At 36.5% G+C, this 21,543-nt stretch overlaps 1 protein-coding gene across 1 annotated transcript; it reads left to right on the top strand.

Annotated features, from left to right (window-relative positions):
* Nucleotides 1-5,708: 5,708 nt before the first annotated feature.
* On the top strand, nucleotides 5,709-17,010 carry UGT2B14 (UDP-glucuronosyltransferase 2B14). Its single transcript, NM_001082240.1, is given in 6 exon segments — nucleotides 5,709-6,443; nucleotides 8,050-8,198; nucleotides 10,319-10,450; nucleotides 12,675-12,762; nucleotides 14,461-14,680; nucleotides 16,680-17,010. Coding segments are annotated over 6 exon segments (1,593 nt in total). The 5' UTR covers nucleotides 5,709-5,719; the 3' UTR covers nucleotides 16,960-17,010.
* The last annotated feature ends 4,533 nt before the right edge of the window (nucleotides 17,011-21,543 follow it).

Below are 21,543 nucleotides of genomic sequence, written 5' to 3'. Positions count from 1 at the left end.
CTGAAGTGCTGAAACTTAACTGAAAAGTGATTGCTGTTAAAAACAAGAGTGGGAATAAGAGAGGGAAGAGATGTGCAATTTGGGACATGCTCAAGCTGACTTGCCCCAAACGGTAGAGTTAGAAACATACCTGGGGATTCCAATTCAATCCCATCAAGGTGGCATGTACCAATGCCATCTCACTAGTCCCAGTGATCAATTTCTGTTCACAATTGATCATAATGATAGGACTAAGAGTCAAAGGGATCACATAAACAAGAATAGTGTCTGCAAATACTAGCTGATAGAACATAAAAGGAAGAGAACGATCCAACATGGGAAGTGAGATACACAGCACACCCATAGAATGGCAGATGTCCTAAACAGCACTCTGGGGGGGAAAAAAAAAAAAACCTAAATGAAAGATCTCTGCGAGTGAGATACCAGTGAAAAGAACTGGTCATCAAAGAAGGAGGTACATTTCTCTGAAGGGAGGAGAGAACTTCCACTTTGACCATGGCCTTCTCTAAATATTATCATAGTCAGTGAACTCAGGGGGCTTCCATAGCCTTGGCAGCTCATGACAAGAGCCTAGGGTGATTACTGATGCCATATACAAGAGTGTCAATTTGTTAAATGAACAACAGGAGTCACTGTGCACTTCCTCCTCATGTAGGATCTTTGTCCTTAGTGTGCTGTACATTGAGATTTAATGCTATAACTAGTACTCAAACAGTATTTTCCACTTTATGTTTCAGTGTGGGAGCAAACGGTTGAAATCTTTACTTAATGTATGCTAAACTGATCTTCTGTATATAAAGAGAATCGAAAATGAATCTTGATGTGAATGGAAGGGGAGAGGGAGTGGGAAAGGGGAGGGTTACGGGTGGGAGGGACGTTATGGGGGGGGGGAAGCCATTGTAATCCATAAGCTGTATTTTGGAAATTTATATTCATTAAATAAAAGTTTAAAAAAATAAAAATAAAAAAAGACCTACTATGAAGTCAATCAGGCTCTTTAAGTATATATGTATATATTTATGAAAACCTATAACTAATGTTAACAGGACAAAATAAATATAAGAATAACAATTTCAAAGTCACATTAAAGATTTATAATGTCAAATGTTATCAAGAAAAATATTACATGTAGAGAGAAGTAGTTCACAAAGATTTGATAGATAATGAGTAATGTGAGATGCTAGCGTTTTTCAATATTTGTAGATAAGCAGTAATAATTACATGAAAGTAAATTATTTTGGAAACAAAATTACAAAATTCAAGTTTTCAGTGTTACATTTTCAAATTCTGTACATGTTTTCCTTTCAATTTTAAATGGAATATATAATAAAACTGATTTCAGGCAAGATGAGAGACGAAATCTCAAAAATTTCTAATGTATTTGTATGGGACCAATTTGAATATGGAGCAATAAGATATTAAAAATCACTAATTAAAAGGCAAACCCTCTGTGTCTGTGCATACATTTAGAGTTCTATTTAATGTAATGTACTGAGCTGGTAAGTGATCACTCAACTATTTTACACTTCTTCTGCTCTGAACTCTATGCATATCCTGAAGAAAAAAGAACAACATAGAACAACATACGCAGCCACGTGTGAAAGCAAGAAACAGTAGTCACCAATTACCAGCATCAGAGGGAATTTCATTAAAAGACATTTGGTACCTAAAGAGAAAAGCATGAATAAAAAGGATTCAAAATGAGACAAAGTCCTTAAAAGTAGGGACCAAAATTAATTAAATCTATAGAATGTTGAACCTTTCTGCTTTTTTAGTAATTTTATTTAAGGCACACAAATTTTATACATTTCCAACATATAGATTCAGGAACATAGCTGTACACCCCCCTCGACCTCTTGCCTATGCTCCCACTCTTCTTCCTCCTCACTCTCCTATTCTCATTCTTAATTTTTACAAGCATCTATTTTCAGTTAACTTTATTCTCATAAGATTAATCCTACACTAAATAAGGAGTTTAACAAATAGTATGAAGAAATGCTGTTCCTTAACACTAGGGACGAGGACTGTTAAAAATCAAAATTGAAAAGTTTCAAAATGTCAATTTCACTTCTATATATTGCCTTTTAGATACTCTATTCTTTACCACACATCAAAGAGAAAATACAGCATTTGGCTATTTTGGGACCGGCTTATTACACTAAGTATAATAATTTCCAGTTGCATCCATTTTGTTTAAAAAGACAGGATTTTATGTTGTTGTTGTTATCACTGTGTGGTACTTCATAGTGAATTGAGCTACGATAAACACGGGAGTACTGGTCTAGCCAACGTGGAAGTCACTATGGAGATGTCTCAAACATCTGAATATAGACCTACCATGTGATAACCCAGCCATCCCACTCCTGGGAATTTACCCCCACAAAAAGAAATCAGTATACCTTTCTGAACCTTTCTGCTTTAAGCATAAAATAATTATATTGGGGTGCTAGAAAAATATCAAGAATTATAATGTACCTGTAGTTGTCCCTAGGATACAGCACAGTTAGCCAAGACGCCATTCTCAAGGGATCACTGCATGACACAAGTTATTTAGAATATTTGCAGAAGTCAATACCTATGATGATTTGAGAAAATAATCAACCATACATGAGGGTACTTCAAAAAGTTCATGGGAATGGAATTAAAAGATAAATTTATTTTTGCCTACAAAAATGTTGAAATCCATGTGTAAATTTTCATAATGTGCATTTTTTCATAAACATTTTGGTGTCTTCTTGAATGCTTGGGCTTCAAAGTTTTCACAACAAAATGAACATTTTTAATTCCAATTTTTCACAGATTTTTGAAGTACCTTCTAGAATAGTAAGTTTTCCCTACATGAATTAGATTCAGAAAAAATAATCAGAGTATGTTTTAACTAAGATCTATTTTCATTTAACTTAATACACATACAGTTAACTGTGTTAAATAAAGGGTTCAGGGTCTGGCACTGTGGCGCAGCAGGTTAATGTCCTGGCCTGACGTGCCAGGCATCCCATAAGGGCGTCAGTTCGAGACCCAGCTGCTCAATTTCCTATCCAGCTCTGTGTTATGGCCTGGGAAAGCAGTACAAGATAGCCCAAGTCCTTGGGACCCTGCACCCATGAGAGAGACCCAGAAGAAGCTCCTGGCTCCTGGCTTTGGATTGGTGCAGCTCTGGCCGTTGCAGCCAATCGGGGAGAGAACCACCAGATGGAAGACCTCTTTCTCTCTCTGCTTCTCCTCTATCTGTGTAACTCTGACTTTCAAATCAATAAATGAATGTTTACAAAAATAAAGAGTTCAACCATTAGTATGAAAGAAAAAAAGGGTATGTAAAATAAGATAAAATAAATGAAAAGAAAGAAAAAATACAAAAGCACAAAAAACGAACCTGTTCCTCAATAGTCAAGGCATGTGCTGTTCCATGTATTTTCTCTCAAAATGTTGATTTCATTTCTACATGTTGCCTTTTATGTGCTCTATTAGTTATCACAGGTCAGTGAGAACATATGGTATTTGTCCCTTTGGGACTGGCTTATTGCACCAATGATGATGTTTTCCACTTCATCTGTTTTGTTGCAAATGACTGAATTTCATTTGTTTTTACTGCTATGTAGTATTCCGTGGTGCACATATCCCATAACATCTTTATCCCGTCTTCAGTTGATGGGCTTCTAGGTTGATTCCATGTCTTTGATTTGTGTATTGAGCTGCAACAACATGGAGGTACAGGTAGCTCTTTCATATGCAGATGTCATTTCCGGTGGGTGCATTTCCAGGAGTGGGATGGCTGGATCATACGGTAAGTCTGTGTTCATGTTTCTGAGATATCTCCCTACTGTCTTCCATAGTGGCTTTACTAGCATACATTTCCACCAACAGTGGGTAAGGGTACTTTTCCCCCACATCCTCACCAGCATTTGTTGTTTGTAGATTTCTGTAGGAAAGCCAGAATGTGGTTTTAAAGCAAATATAGTCCAAATGTTAAGGTTGGATAATAGGTAACATAAGTCTATTAATCAGAAAAATATTCACTGATTACCTAAATTTAATTTTATAAAATAAATACCTAAATGGGTCAATAAAAATAGGATAGAATATTGAGAAAATTCGTAAATTTTGTGCTTTCCTAACTGAATCTTGACAGAACCTACAATAGAAGTCCCCTAAATTCTCTAAAGAATTCTCAGTAAACAGATTAAAATGCAAAAGAGTTATTTATTAACATGTTACATCAAGGCCTTCTTGATTTTGTGCATTTAAATTCTCTTGATTCTGGTTGTGTTCCTGTCTACAACCATCCATCTTATGCTCTATTGAAGTATTTGTAAACTGATTCAGTGTTTTTGGGTCAATATCAATCTCATTATATCCTGACTCTTGAAGCCTGTTATCATGACTCATCAATCGAGCTCCAAAACTCACCTTCTTTCACCTAGAATTTCAGATTAATTTTTAACCAAGTCATCTGACCTTCATTGATCTCAGTTCTTTGCTGGTTACATCAAACCAGGGTCATGATGATAGCGGTTTCATTTATGAATAGTAAATTTGTAGCAAATAACAAATTTCCCTTCATGTCTTTTCCACACCAAAGATGTGTCAATTAAAAAAAAAAAAATTAAAATAAGAGCAGTATATGAATAAAAAAGATATGAATGGACCATAAGCACAAAGAAGATGTTCAGTCAGGTTAACAATTATGGGTTTCTCAACAAAATCAATGATACATGTTCCTATAATTTGATTTGTGAGTAGAACTATGAATAGACCCATTCACACATTAGGGGGAATCAAGAAGCTATATGGGAAAATCTAAACTGTATGATGTACTTCAGATATTTTTTCATATCCACCTATATTCATTATGCAGACAGCAATTAACATTTAAATCTTTTCTAATAATATCTTTAGTGCATACAATAGTGTGGGCATTGCTTGAAGGGAAAAGATCAAAGAATAGGGTAAGTTTTGTGCCAGGATTAGGCCAGCACATGGGAAATCAATCTGAATACCCCATGTGACTGGTAAGATCTCAACCATTTGAAACATCACCTTGTTCCTCAAAAGGTGTGCACTAGCAGGAAGCTATAATCACAGCAGATGTAGAACATGAACCCGGCAATGTGACATGGGAAGTGGACATGCCAGTGTTATTGGCTACATCGAATGATTGCTCCAAGGGCTTCTATTTGGAGTAATGAAATGTTCAAAAAGTTTTAGTGATGGTGGTTGCATATTCATATGAATAGTATACTACAACATTGAATTATACACTTTGAGTTGTGAATTTAGAATTTTATGTATGTAAATTATACTCTGTGAAAATCTTTACAAATAATCTCTTGGACCATACTGTGCAGGAAATGTGGAGAAGCAGCAAAATTACATTATCTCTATTTTTGGGTCATGTCATTGCCTCTCATTTGCCACAGCTCTTGACACTATTCTACACTTTTACATAACATGGTTGACTTGTACACACAGGTCATTGTCTCAGAGCTAAGTGAAAATACTTAATTATAAAAAGACACTAATATCATTCATATAAACATAAAATCATTTACCTTGGCTTTTCCACCTACCATCCCAGTCCTTCGCTCTGAGTGTTTATACAATATAATTACTTAGATCAATGTCAAGTTATATTTTAACTTGTTAAATTTCTTCATGGATATAAACATGAGTAGTGACATAAAGGGACAGCAATTGGAGAGGAAGCACTGATTTCACCAAGATGTCTGTGATACATGTTTCAGTTCTGCTGTTGCTGCTACAGCTGAGTTGTTGCTTCAGAACTGGGAGCTGTGGAAAGGTGCTGGTGTGGCCTGTGGAGTACAGTCACTGGATGAATTTAAATGTAATCCTGGATGAACTTGTCCGGAGAGGTCATGAGGTGATTGTTCTGAGAAATTCAGCTTCCATTTTCATTGATCCAAGCAAACAAGCTAATATTAAATTTGAAACTTTTCCTATTGCTGCCACCAAAGATGACCTGGAAGATTTTTTTGTACACTTTGTTAGTACATGGACAAATGCACGCCAGAACTCACAATGGAAATATTTTTCACTACTGCAAAAGCTCTTTTCAGAATATTCTGACAGTTGTGAAAATTTCTGTAAAGAAGTAGTTTTCAACAAGACACTCATGACAAAGCTACAGGAGTCAAGATTTGACATCCTTCTTTCAGATGCTGTTGGTCCTTGTGGTGAGCTGCTGGCCGAGCTGCTTAAAATACCCTTTGTGTACAGTCTCCGCTTCACTCCCGGCTACACTATGGAAAAATATAGTGGAGGACTTTCAGTTCCTCCTTCCTATGTTCCTATTATTCTTTCTGATTTAAGTGGGAAAATGACATTCATGGAGAGGGTAAACAATATGCTATGTATGCTTTATTTTGACTTCTGGTTTCAAATGATTACTAAGAAGAGGTGGGACCGATTTTATAGTGAAGTACTAGGTAAGCCATGTATTTTGTTGGTAATGTCGAGTCCTAACTTTGTTATAACTGTGAATCTGAGGTTGTATGAACAGAAAGTCAGAGGAATATTTCTTTTATGAAAAAATAGAAAGATGAAATGATTTATTAATCTCTCAGATGTTATGGATAAATATATATTCCAGGTCAGTGAGAAACCAGAGGCTCATCACCACGATATGGCATCGTAGGAGGTCACACAAATCCAAATAGAACCCTGAAGATTTCTCTAAGGAATTCCATATCCATTTTTTCATAATTTACTTGTTGTATAGATAAGCCAATGATAATTCACTACCATCTTTATTCTTTATTTTTTTCTTTCCTAATATCATGGTGGATGGAGACATGAAGATCAATGTGCTACAGATTTTAGCCCAAGTGTCTATAAGAATAATTGAGTAAATTGTTTACCTGGTGGGCAAGGGTTTCCTTATTTAATCATTAAAGAATTTTTCAACATAACCTAAATGGTTCTTTCACAACTGAGATATAAAATGTTTTATCACAGACTGAAAAACCTATTATTTGAGGATTCTATTGATGCCATATTACATTATTATCTCTTTATAAATATCTCATTGAAGAATAGATATATATGTAATTAGTCAATTTTTTAGAATTATCTTTCTTGAGTAAAAATGAGTTGAAACTAATGGGGAACACAAATGCACTGTTTTATAATTTAAAAAATACTTTCAGCGATGATCATAATTATTTATATATCAATTTCTGTGTAAATAAATATTGGTATTTTCTTTAAGTGAACCCCAAACAACAATCAGTATAAGGAACTCAGTCACACTCTTAAACATCTCACAGTGTGGGGCTGGTGTTGAAGTAAGTTAAACTGCCACTTGGAACTCTTGCATCCCATACTAGAGTGCTTGATCCAACTTCCTTCATATATGCTCAGAGGGCAGATGGTGATGGCCCAAGTACTTGGGTCTCTGCCACCCATTTGGGAGAACCACAAGGACTTCATGGTTCCTGGCTTCAGGGTGGTCTAACCTTGTCTGTTGTAACCACTTGGAGAATGAATAAGCAGATGAAGTTTTCTCCCAACCTCTCTCTCTGTATTTATTCAAATAAACATAAATGAAGTAGAAGAAGGAGGAAGAGGTGGAGGAGGAGAAGGAGAAAAAAAAAAAAAAGAAAATAAGCAGGAGGAGAGGACAAAGAAAACCTCACAGTTCACCCGGAAAGTCCATACTGGCTCCAGCTTGCTAAATTGCAGAAACCAGACTGAGTACTGCCAGGAAAGTTCTATTCAAGATTATGTTCCCTTCTGTATCTAACATAGTTGTTTAAATTTGCATTTGCTACTTTTGCAACTTTACAGAAAAAAGAAATATGCATCTAATTCTATTGTGGATTATTATACTGAGCATGATTTTGTATATACAGAGGTGATACTAGAGACACAAGCTCTCTTTTCATTGGGTTTGTATATATCTAATATGTAAAGAATGTGTACAGGGTACTCATATCGTCACTGACTGTATCACTTCAACATCTCTCAGAACTTTACATGCAATACCTCACATCACAATTCTCTCTTTACCTTGCCTTTTCTCTCCCCATTCAGGAAGACCTGTTACATTCTCAGAGCTAGTGGGGAAAGCTGACATGTGGCTCATTCGAAGCTACTGGGACTTGGAGTTTCCTCGCCCAACCTTACCAAATATTCAATTTGTTGGAGGGCTCCACTGCAAACCTGCCAAACCTCTGCCCAAGGTAAACAGATTCCTATTTGCTCTGTTCTGTTTGTTTTGCATTTTCAGTGCATATGATCTTTCATTGTTCATTTAGAACATTTGGCGCATAGGGAGAAAGTTATGAAAACCAGATAAAGTGGCCTATTAACTACAAACACATATCTTCTAGACAATCACAATATTCAGATTTCGTGATCATTGGAGAACCGTGTGTATTACCTAAGAGATTCTGTTAAAAAAAAAAAAAAGGTAGAGTTTAGTATAAGAGAATTAAGTTGACTATAAGGTTGATTTCTCTAGAGAGAGAATTTGTATCCAGAAAAAAATGAATAAGTTAAAATACCTAGTGAGGGCATTGGAGAGAGGACCTGAGAGGAGATAAACCGAGGAGAGATATGACCAAATGAGGGAAGTATGGTTTTCTTCTTAGAATTGTATATATGAAATACATGAAACATATTCTAATCTTTTAATAAAGTTCTTTTTTAAAAAAAAAAGCCTGCAGTATACAGTGATTGATTCATCTGCACAGAGCCAGAGCCAAGACTGAGGAAAGAAGAATCATTCAGGAGGTTGCTGTAAGAGTTCAGACACCGGGGCCGGTGTTGTGGCATAGTGGGTAAAGCCACTGCCTGCAACACGGATATCACATAAGGGTGACAGTCCCAGCTGATTCCCTTCCTATCCATCTCCCTGCTAATGGCCTTTGAAATCAGTGGAAGATAGCCTAAATGTGTGTGCTCCTGCCACCCACATGAAAGACCCGGATGAAGCTCCTGGGTCTTGGCTTCAGCCTGGCTTAGCCTTAGCCATTGTGGCCCTTTGGAGAGGGAACCATCAGATGGAAGATTCATTCTCTCTCTCTCTCTCTCTTTCTCTCTCTCTCTCTCTCTTTCTCTCTCTGTCTCTGTCTTTGTCTCATTGTTTCTCCCTCTCTTTCTTAGTAACTTTGACTTTCAATTACATAAGTAAACCTTAAAGCACACACACACACACACAAACATACACAGTTTCACTACAGATGATATGTAGCTAAAAGTTAACATTCATAAACAAGATTATTGCTGATCATCTAAGAATACCATCCTCATGTTGTGCTGTGTGAGAGTGTGAGAAATATGGTTATTAAAAGTCAAGTTCAAAATAAAAATGTGTGATACCAAAAGGAACTGATTTTAGTCTGAAACATCTGCACTTCTGTATATTGCTCCACTGTTCACATTGGCCAATAAATGGATACAACCCATGTATCTATCTACTGATGAACAAATAAAGAAAATATGTTAATTATACACAGTGGAATAACATTTGTTCATTCTTAAGTTGAATAATAAATGGTTAAGAAAAATAATACAAAAAGTTGAAGGACAAGGAAAACAATGAGATGGGTTGATAATAATTTGAAATAATACAGGAATGAGCCTTGAATCAAAGGCATTGATTGTGAAATCTCTCTTATTCTTTTGTTAGTACTACCTTTATTCCCATAATAACTTGATTTTTCATGAATTATCAAATTTTCAGATAATCTCTACTCTGAGAAATTAGACAAGTGAGAATCTTAAAATAGCTTCTATGTTTGGTCATATAATATACTGATATGAAAATATAAGGAGGAAATAACATGTGTAATCAATAGGTACAGCAGTTATTTCTAAAATAAATATTGGAAATAACTAAATAGCCAGTATCACAAGGAATGAACAAATAACATATATATGTGTATGCCATACCATTACAATTCCTTTAGCAAAGAATCCTTAACAACACCAAATCATTCCAAAAAGGAGGTTTGTTGAAAACAGCAGGGTAAAGAAGATAAATAGAAAAAGAGCATATTTTTCTCATACAAAAGAAATGTGGATTAGGATTATATTTCTTTAATATATATCCTAGAATGTACATTGTGTTTAACGTTCAGTTATCAGAAAAAAAAAATGTGTGACATGGTTTTCACACCAATACCTTTAAACTAAGAAATGGATAAGTGGCAAATTTTGCATACCATGGATTTACATCAGCTACTACTCCAATAATTCCTGATAATACTGTTATTTCCTTTGTTGTTCTTAGCAATCTTTTCACTAGTGTTTGCTGTGTGGCTGGCCTTTTGTGATGGTGCAAATTTTTTCTTCACAGGAAATGGAAGACTTTGTGCAGAGCTCTGGAGAAGAGGGAGTTGTGGTGTTTTCCCTGGGGTCCATGGTCAGCAACATGACAGAAGAAAGGGCCAATTTGATTGCATCGGCCTTTGCCCAGCTTCCACAAAAGGTTAGAAAAAGTATCCTAATGGTGGGGAGCTACTGGATGATTGTTTAACTCTGTAAAGGGACTGATTACAGAAACTTTTTTTTGAAATGTAAACAGCTATGATAGTTCTAATTCTTCTTAGATATCAATTTAAAAACAGAGACTTCTAAGATGCTAAAGGAGTGCTGAAGGTTTTTTATTTCAAATACTCTGGAATACATTTTGTGATTAGAAATAAATATATTTGAGATACAGCATAAACTTTAAGTTTTTTGCAAAGATTTATTTATTTATTTATTTGAAAGATAGAGAATTACACAGAGGCAGAGGCAGAGGCAGAGAGAAATCTTTCATCCACTTGTTCACTCCCCAGATAGCCATAATGGCTGGAGCTGTGCCGATCCGAAGCCAGGACCCAGGAGCTTCTTCCAGGTCTCCCAGGTGGATACAAAGGCCCAAAGACTTGGGCCATCTTTTACTGCTTTTCATGTCATAGCAGAGAGTTGGATAGGAAGTGGAGCAGCCAGGACTGGAATCTGTGCCCATATGGAATGCCAGCACTGCAGGTGGTAACTTTACCCACTATGCCACAGACTGGCCCCAAAGGTTTATTAGTATCCTAAAAAAGCAGACAGGTATATAGAAATCACCAGATTTTACCCTATTCTTTGATCTTTTCCCTTCAAGCAATGCCCACACTATTGTATGCACTAAAGATATTATTAGAAAAGATTTAAATGTTAATTGCTGTCTGCATAATGAATATAGGTGGATATGAAAAAATACCTGAAGTACATCATACAGTTTAGATTTTCCCATATAGCTTCTTGATTCCCCTTAATGTGTGAATGGGTCTATTCATAGTTCTACTCACAAACCTATTTCAACAAAGGAGGATCATGTCTCACCAATCCCCAGGCGAAATTGTCACATACTTAGCTAAGAAGTTTAGAGAAAGGGGAAAAAAATTCTAGCCAGTCCCTTGGGACTGGACTCCATCAATGTCTAAATCTGAATGTGTAAGAGAAAGAGTGGAGGAGGGTTGTAACCAGAGGTGCACTCCATGCAGTACAAAATATGGAACCTCAAGAATTTGTTTCTAATCCAGCCCATTAATAGCTTTTTCTGGGTTGGTAAGGGAGGCGGGGGGGTATAAGGAATCAAGTAGAGACAAATGTGGCATGGGAAGAGGTTCAGGTGCTCCCAATTCCAGAAAATACAGCAGAGACTAATTTTCTAATGTATGCAATGTATCTTTTATCTGTAGGTATTTATGAACCATTTTTTAATCTCATATAAGTTTCTTTTAATCACCTAAATTATCATCATCATCATCATCATCATCATCATCATTATTTTGCTGAGAAGCTGAATTTAAGACTCACAAAGCATCCAGAAGTGAAGCACTTCTGGTTTACACTTCAATTTATGAGAATTTCTCAGAAATTCCTAAGCCTCTATCAGACTTTAGTACAGGGCATGGTGATTGGGTATAGCAGCACATACTAATCATGTCTCTCAATGCTTTATAGTTCATTGTAGAAGGGTCAAAATCAACTGAAGAAAATTTAATGGCATCACAATTATAGATTTTTTTCAACTGCTTTGCTGTACATGAATTAGCCTTTCCCTGTACTTTTAAAATATTTCCAACTCTAGCAAGAATTATAATATTTTGGATTCATTTCAAAGTTGCAACTTGAAATTCTTCTTAGAAATAGTGCTTCATAATTTGTAACCTAAAACAAATGATATATAGTTCCTAAGCAGAATTAATTTATTTCTCACATATTTATGATCATACAGAATTGCTTTTTTCAATTAAAAGATGTGAAATCATAAAGAAATTATGAAAACATGGATGTAACTAAACTTCCACTCTATTTTTAAATAAAAACCTTAATATTATAATTGCATGATTATTATAACAGAAAAATACACATTTTTAACATGAAAAGTATGCACTGTGATTAAATACTTGAATTATTCATTCATCATCTCACAAAACTAAGCTGCTACATGTGAAACATAATGGTTACTTTCCACACTTGACTGCATATACAACAAGTACGGAAAAGTAAGCCCTCTGTTTACTTCAGGCATTTAGTAGTTCTCATTACTTAAGCCCTCATCCTTCTTTCCTATGGACAGCAATTAGCTAGGGGACCTCTGAAATGCATTAGAATTGCAATACACTATCATTTGAAATTAAGCTCATGGGTTAGATATTCTCTTTATCTAATAGGTTATATGGAGATTTGATGGCCAGAAACCAAAAACATTAGGACCCAACACTCGGATCTATGACTGGATCCCCCAGAATGATCTTCTTGGTAAGACTCTGGAGAACAATTGCTGAAAACACAAATAAAAGCCAATTCGGATGATAATAGTTTAACTGAAATCTGCATGGCCACATCTTATGGAGAAACTCAGCATCAAACATATTTAAATTTATTTTCTAGCTCTAGGAGAAATATAATAACCTAAAACACTGAGCATTTTCTTAAATGCACATTTACATGTTTTGTGGCTGGAATCAAAATATCTTTCACTTTCAACAATTTCCTGCATTTTCTGTCTCCTAATTCAAATATTATTTCTGTCCTCTCACTGTGTTGTTTTTGAAAGCCTCTGGAAAACAACACACTTTGTTATTATGAATGATCCTGCATTTCCTTTGGGAAAAGTCTTTATTGTGAAGTGATAGCATGTATCAAAATGAAGTGTTGGCTGTACTTTGTCCGTTTTCAGTATTGCCACAGTGCCACTCCTGGTTGTTTGGAGCACCTCAAAAACAGACTTAGTGAATGTACTATATCTTTTTTGGTTTGTGTTTTTGCTCTTTTGGTTTTTTTTTTATGAATTTAATTTTATTTAATTTATATTTTTCTGAAAGAAACATTTATTTAAGGAATACGGACTCAATGTTTTTCATAAGTACAACTTCAGGAATATTGTGATTTCACACCCATCCTCCCACCCCCACTCCCACCCCTCTACCTCTTCCTTCTCTCATTCTCATTCCCATTCTCCACTAAGATCCATTTTCGATTAACTTTATATGCAGAAGACCAACTCTATGTTAAATAAAAAGCTCAACAATTTGCATGAAAACAATTGTTCCTCAACAATGGAGACAAAGTCTGTTCAAAGTTACTGCATCTTGAAGATAATTTCACTTATTTTTTTAGAAAATTAACTTTAAAGAAACATCCAAGAATTAACTTTAATTAACTTTAAAGAGACATCAAAAGAACAGCCAACACATCTTTGACAAGCACTTAGACATAATTATACTTCAACTCTTTGACTACAGAGGTCCTGCATGGGAAGTTAGTGCATAGTGACTCCTGCTCTAAATTTAACAATTAACACTGTAATGTGTGATATCTGTGATCACCCCAGGCTCTTGACATGAACTGCATAGGTTCTGAAAGCCGTTTGAATCCACAAACTCCATAATTATTTAGACAAGGCCATGAGCTCGTGGAAGTTCTCTTCTCCCTTCAGAGAAAAATACCTCCTTCTTTAATGACCACTTCTTTCCTCTGGGTGGGGGGGGGGTCTCACCCAATGAGGTCTTTCATGTAGGGCAATTTGTTGCCACAGTGTCTTGGCTTTCCATGCCTGAAATGCTGTCATGGACTTTTCAGCCAGACCCGAATGCTTTTAGGGCTGATTCTGAGGTCAGAGAAATATACTATATCTTGTAATAAAATGTTCAAAATGCACTCAGCTTCAATTTTTGAAAATGAAGTTTATTTTTTCTGGAATATCCTCTTTCTTGGTGTTTATCATGTATTCACTGCTCAAGTAAAATTTCACACTTGCTCTTCCACATAGTCTTCACTTATCTCTCCAATGTACTTAGGTGCCTCTTCTTCTTGAACTGAACGCAATCTAAATGCAGATTTAATGCTCTCATGATCTGTTATCTAGAGATAATGGTTCTCTTCAGTGTGTAATTCTGTTCATATTTCATTTCTGAGACATACATAATAATCTTATTGAAAATCCCTCAATCCTAGGTCATCCAAAAACCAAAGCCTTTGTAACTCATGGTGGAGCCAATGGCATCTATGAGGCAATCCACCATGGCATCCCTATGGTGGGACTTCCTTTGTTTGGGGAGCAACCTGATAATATTGCCCACATGACGGCCAAGGGGGCAGCCATTAGGCTGAACTGGAAAACAATGTCAAGTGAAGATTTGCTCAATGCCTTGAAGACAGTCATCAATGACCCCTCGTGAGTATTACTTTCATTAAATCTGTGTAATATTTACACATAAGTTTTCACCTGCAGGCCAAGAGTGCAACAGTTGAGTCTGAAAAAGGGCAAAAACATTGAGCACAAATTTTCTTCAAGTTGGAAGGAAATTGTCAAATAGTTCTTATGAGTTTCATAATGTTTTTGAGTAGTTTTAAGAGACGGTTTGTCATAGATTTTCAGATAGTGTGCATATCTCAAATAGCCTAGAAATGGAATGAGAGGTGTAACTGAAGACGACTAAAACAGGATTAAATGAAAGCATTAAGAACACAAATGCAGAAGGTAAGCACAAATGTTATAAATGTACTCACCTACTTTAAGCCCATTTACGAGTGTTTTTTTTTTTGTATTTTTTAAAGATTTATTTATTTATTATAAAGTCAGAGTTACATAGAAAGAGGGGAGGCAGAGAGAGAGGTCTTCCATCTCCTGGTTCACACTCCAAGCTGGCTGCAACGACAAGAGCTGCCATCTTCTACTGCTTTCCCAGGCCACAGCAGAGAGCTGGATCAGAAATGGAGCAGCTGGGACTTGAAGCAGTGCACATAGGGGATGCTGGCACTGCAGGAGGTATATTTGCCCACTATGCCAAAGCAAGGCCCTAAAACAAGGGCATTTATAAGATGTTATTTTTAAAATACATTCTCCATGTGTATTTCAGGTATACAACATGATGTTATGGGTTATGTGTAGATAGTCAAAAGGTTCCTATAGAGAAGCAGCTTAACATATTCATGATCTCACATGGTAGTTACTTATTTTTCTTTTTAAAATTCTAAAATGGTTTATTTTCCAGAAGCCAGCATGTCATAGTCCATTTCTAATTTCCATTACATTTATTGCTTTGCCACGTTTCTATGCTAACATTCTGATCCTGCTACTGGTATTGGTAAACAACTTGGATTTTCAGATTTACTCCTCTGAAAATTGTCTTCCTCCTGTGCATTCTTAATGGTAGGAAGAGGATTTCCCTCCACTGCGATTGTTTCCATGTCATGCTATAGCACTTTTCGGTTCAGATTTGGTAAGCCACATTGCTACATTCTATCACTAGCAACAATGCAGTTGCAATGTCTCAAAGTAAAATGTTGAGTACTCTCTAGATGCTAAGATCATAATACTAAAACAGCAACAACAACAAAAATAATAAAAACATTTATTGATGGTCTAATATATGCAAAGAATAATTGACAGTATTCTAAGAATCACTTAAAGAGGAACTCAGAACATTAGAATAAGAAAGGTACTATTCCTATCCATCCCATTTAGAAATGAACAACTAGGAATAGAGAAATTGATAGGAAGGACAAGGAAGTGTCAGAATCAGGATTCAAAGCAATGTAATTAATTCACTATGATACCTTAATAGTTGTAGTCATTTATCCATGGATACAAGGCCAATATCCCTACTGTGGTTGGTGCAAACCTTATCGACTTTGCCCAGAAATGTAATTACGCTTTTTCATGGATCTGCCTTCTACATCTACATTTTGATATTGTCCCTACTGTGGTTGGTGCAAACCTTATCGACTTTGCCCAGAAATGTAACTACGCTTTTTCATGGATCTGCCTTCTACATCTACATTTTGATATTGTTTTGAACCTTGTACATAAAATCCTCCCTAATTCCTAGTCTATAATTCCAGTTCTACACATTCAATAATTTTTGGTTTTGTTTTTGTGTTTTCTTCTTCTTACATTTAGGACTAGGTGATCCCAATTCCTAGGGTGTAATGTTAGCAAAACTTATTCTCACCCAAGTTCTGTATATACATATTGAGTATCTACACATTGAATTTCTTATGCTTCTAATAAATTCTAGCCTATTAGTTAAGATCAGTATGGTAACCCTCAAAGAAAATATCATTCATTTTTCTTCCATGTTTAAGTGACATGCATTTTATCTACATGAAAATAAGATATCAATTTTTTGTATTTCATTCTGTAATTTGTTGTCTACTGGTTTTCCCTTCAGCTATAAAGAGAATGTCATGACATTATCCAGTATTCACCATGATCAGCCCATGAAGCCCCTGGATCGAGCAGTCTTCTGGATCGAGTATGTCATGCGGCACAAAGGAGCAAAACACCTTAGGGTTGCAGCCCACGACCTCACCTGGTTCCAGTACCACTCTTTGGATGTGGTTGGGTTCCTGGTGTCCTGTGCAGCATTTCTGATTTTTCTTGTCATAAAGAGTTATTTGTTTGTCTATCAAAACCTCGTTAAGATAGGAAAGAAGCAGAAGAGGGATTAGAGCTCTTTCACACCTGTGGGTGTCAGAGAAATCAGACTGCTCCATTTAATTCAAGCACTTTGGATCAAGATGTGACAAGATTGGCACAGTTTTTGAGGATTGTGCCTTTCAGATTATTCCATATATTTAATTGTTGATTCGCCATTAAGGAATATGCAAGTCTAATACCAGAAATCCATAAGCAGTTCTATTCTAATGCTGAATGAGGCAGAATATCATAAATCAGAAACTAACAAAAAAGCCAAAAATAGATCCTTTAAAGTCAGGGTATTCGAGAAGTACAAGAAGCATGAATTTTTCATGTGCCTATGTAGAAATACCTCTGTGGGGGACCACAGGCTGGCCACCTGTGGGAACTTCCTCACTTTGCTGTTTGCATGGCCTGTTGTAACAACTTGTGCAAAACAAGTTAAGGAAGTGCTGGCTGCTGAGAAAAACAAGTCAAGGAAGTGCTAACCACAGGATGTCCTGAAGACACAAACAACCCGGATGGAGCAAGATGAACTTTCGACCTGAGGCACTATGTGCCCTTCGACTTGATTGGACTGTGCCTGCATGGACTGCATGTGAACAGACTTGTCATTGGCTGGGAGTGTCCTGCTATGGGAACCTAGGGTATATAATGGGGATAGTATTGTGTAGGGGGATGAGGGCTTGGCTTCTTTTCTTTCGCCTTGCATCTGGATGAATAAAGTTCCATGAGAACCAAGAAAGCAGCGATTGTTTCTTTACAACGCTGGACTCTCGCGGGCGAGCGTCTGGCAACCTCTATTTAATTAAAAAAAAAATCATGCGGACCATATGTGTCTGTGTCAAAAAAAAAAAGAGTGAGATTCTTGTTAAGGTTTGCATGATAATTTATTCAGATCACTGTAGCATGTGAAAATGACTATTGTATATACTGACCTCAACATCACCTAGGAGAGAATAAATAAATAAAATGCACATATTGGATAATGAAGAATTGTGTCTCGCAAAAGACACCAAAGAAGTCTTTGCCAGTACTTATATCTTGCAGGGTTTTTTCAATGCTATCTAATAATTTGATGGTGTCAGGTCGTAGATCTAAGTCTTTAATCCATATTGAGTGAATTTTTGTGTAAGGTGAAAGGTAGGGGTCTTGCTTCATGATTCTGCACGTGGAAATCCAATTTTCCCAGCACCATTTATTGAATAGACTGTCCTTACTCCAGGGATTGGTTTCTGATCCTTGATCAAATATGAGTTGGATGTAGATGTTTGGATTGATTTCTGGTGTTTCAATTCTGTTCCATTGGTCTATCCATCTGTTTCTGTACCAGTACCATGCTGTTTTGATTACAACTGCCCTGTAGTATGTCCTGAAATCTGGTATTGTGATGCTTCCAGCTTTGTTTTTGTTATACAAGATTGCTTTAGCTATTCGAGGTCTCCTGTGTCTCCATATGAATTTCAGCATCATTTTTTCCAGATCTGAGAAGAAGGTCTTTGGTATCTTGATTGGTATTGCATTGAATCTATAAATTGCTTTTGGGAGAATGGACATTTTGATGATGTTGATTCTTCCAATCCATGAGCATGGAAGATTTTTCCATTTCTTAGTATCCTCTTCTATTTCTTTCTTTAAGGTTTTGTAATTTTCATCATAGAGATCTTTAACGTCCTTGGTTAAATTTATTCCAAGGTATTTGATTGTTTTTGTAGCTATTGTGAATGGGATTGATCTTAGAAGTTCTTCCTCAGCCTTGGCATTGCTTGTGTATACAAAGGCTGTTGATTTTTGTGCATTGATTTTATACCATGCTACTTTGCCAAAATCTTCTATGAGTTCCAATAATCTCTTAGTAGAGTTCTTTGGATCCCCTAAATGAAGAATCATATCATCTGCAAAGAGGGATAGTTTGAGTTCTTCCTTCCCAATTTGTATCCCTTTAATTTCTTTTTCTTGCCTAATAGCTCTGGCTAGAACTTCCAGAATTATATTGAATAGCAGTGGTGAGAGTGAGCATCCCTTTCTGGTACCAGATCTCAGAGGAAATGCTTCCAACTTTTCCCCATTCAATAGGATGTTGGCCGTGGGTTTTTCATAGATTGTTTTGATTGTATTGAGGAATGTTCCTTCCATACCCAGTTTCCTTAGAGTTTTCATCATGAAAGGGTGTTGTATTTTATCAAATGCTTTCTCAGCGTCTATTGAGATAATCATATGGTTTTTTTTTCTTCTGCAGTCTGTTAATGTGGTGTATCACACTGATTGTTTTTCACACATTAAACCATGCCTGCATACCAGGGATAAATCCCACTTGGTCTGGGTGGATGATCTTTCTGATGTGTTGTTGCATTCTATTGACGAGATTTTTATTGAGGATTTTTGCATCTCTATTCATCAGGGATATTGGTCTGTAATTCTCTTTCAATGCTGCATCTTTTTCTGGCTTAGGAATTAAGGTGATGCTGGCTTCATAGAACGAATTTGGGAGGACTCCCTCTTTTTCGATTGTTCTGAATAGTTTGAGAAGAATTGGAGTCAGTTCTTTAAATGTCTGGTAGAATTCAGCAGTGAATCCATCTGGTGAAACCCTGCAAGATACAGGTACTAGGAAAAGACTTCTTGGAAAACACCCCAGAAGCACAGGCAGTCAAAGCCAAAATTAACATTTGGGATTGCATCAAATTGAGAAGTTTCTGTACTGCAAAAGAAACAGTCAGGAAAGTGAAGAGGCAACCAACAGAATGGGAAAATATATTTGCAAACTATGCATCATATAAAGGGTTGACAACAAGAATCTACAAAAAAAATCAAGAAACTCCACAACATCAAAACAAACAACCCACTTAAGAGATGGGCCAAGGACCTCAATAGATATTTTTCAAAAGAGGAAATCCAAATGGCCAACAGACACATGAAAAAATGATCAAGATCACTAGCCATCAGGGAAATGCAAATCAAAACCACAACGAGGTTTCATCTCACCCCAGTTAGAATGGCTCACATTCAGAAATGTACCAACAATAGATGCTGAGAGAATGTGGGGAAAAAGGGACACTATCCCACTGTTGGGGGGAATGCAAATTGGTTAAGCCACTATGGAAGTCAGTCTGGAGATTCTTCAGAAACCTGAATATAAACCTACCAATCAACCCAGCCATCCCACTCCTTGGAATTTACCCAAAGCAAATGAAATTGGCAAACAAACAAGCTGTCTGCACATTAATGTTTATTGCAGCTCAATTCACAATAGCTAAGACCTGGAACCAACCCAAATGCCCATCAACAGTAGACTGGATAAAGAAATTATGGGACATGTACTCTAGAATACTATGCAGCAGTAAGAAACAACGAAACCAGGTCATTTGCAACAAGATGGAGGAACTTGGAAAACATCATGCTGAGTGAATTAAGCCAGTCCCAAAGGGACAAATATCATATGTTCTCCGTGATCAGCGACAACTAACTGAGCACCAAAGGGGAAACTTGTTGAAGTGAAATGGACACTATGAGAAACAATGACTTGATAAGCTCTTGTCCTAATTGTTGATGTACAATGTAATATTTTCTCCATTTTAGTATTTTCTTTTTTGTTCTAATACCATTGGCTGAACTCTTTAATTAACACACAATTATTCTTAGGTGTTTAAATTTTAACTGAAAAGTGATCCCTGTTAGGAATTTGGAAAACATTATGTTGAGTGAAATAAGCCAATCCCAAAGGGACAAATACCACTTGTTCTCCTTGATAGGTGACAACTAACTGAGCACCAAAAAGGAAACCTGTTAAAGTGAAATGAACACTATGAGAAAAGGTGACTTGATCAGCCCTCACCCTGACTGTTGATGAGCAGCTTAATATGTTATCCCTCTTAGTAATTTTTTTCTTTGTTCTACTTAATACTTTTGGTTGAATACTGTAATCAAAACACAATTCTTAAGTGCTGAAACTTAACTGAAAAGTGATCACTGTTAAATATAAGAGTGGGAATAAGAGAGGGAAGAGATGTGCAATTTGGGACATGCTCAAGCTGACTTACCTCAAACGGTAGAGTTAGAAACATACCAGGGGATTCCAATTCAATCCCATCAAGGTGGCATGTACCAATGCCATCTCACTAGTCCCAGTGATCAATTTCTGTTCACAATTGATCATAATGATAGCACTAAGAACCAAAGGGATCACATAAACAAGAATAGTGTCTGCAAATGCTAGCTGATAGAACAAAAAAGGGAGAGAACGATCCAACATGGGAAGTGAGATACACAGCAGACCCATAGAATGGCAGATGTCCTAAACAGCACTCTGGCCTCAGAATCAGCACTTAAGGCATGCAGATCTGGCTGAAAAGCCCATGAGAGTATTTCAGGCAAGGAAAGCCAAGACACTCTGGGGGAAAAAAAAAAAAAAAAAAAAAAAAAAAAAAAAAAAAAACACTAAATGAAAGATCCCCGTGAGTGAGATCCCAGTGGAAAGAACGGGTCATCAAAGAAGAGGTACCTTTTTCTGAAGAGAGGAGAGAACTTCCACTTTGACCATGGCCTTGTCTAAATATGATCAGAGTTGGAGAACTCAAGGGGCTTCCATAGCCTTGGCAGCTCATGACAAGAGCCTA

Source organism: Oryctolagus cuniculus, chromosome 8 (assembly GCF_964237555.1).
Source record: "Oryctolagus cuniculus chromosome 8, mOryCun1.1, whole genome shotgun sequence".
Lineage (NCBI taxonomy): Eukaryota > Metazoa > Chordata > Mammalia > Lagomorpha > Leporidae > Oryctolagus > Oryctolagus cuniculus.
The sequence above is the reverse complement of the archived record's forward strand: the minus strand, read 5'-3'. Positions and strand labels throughout refer to the sequence as shown.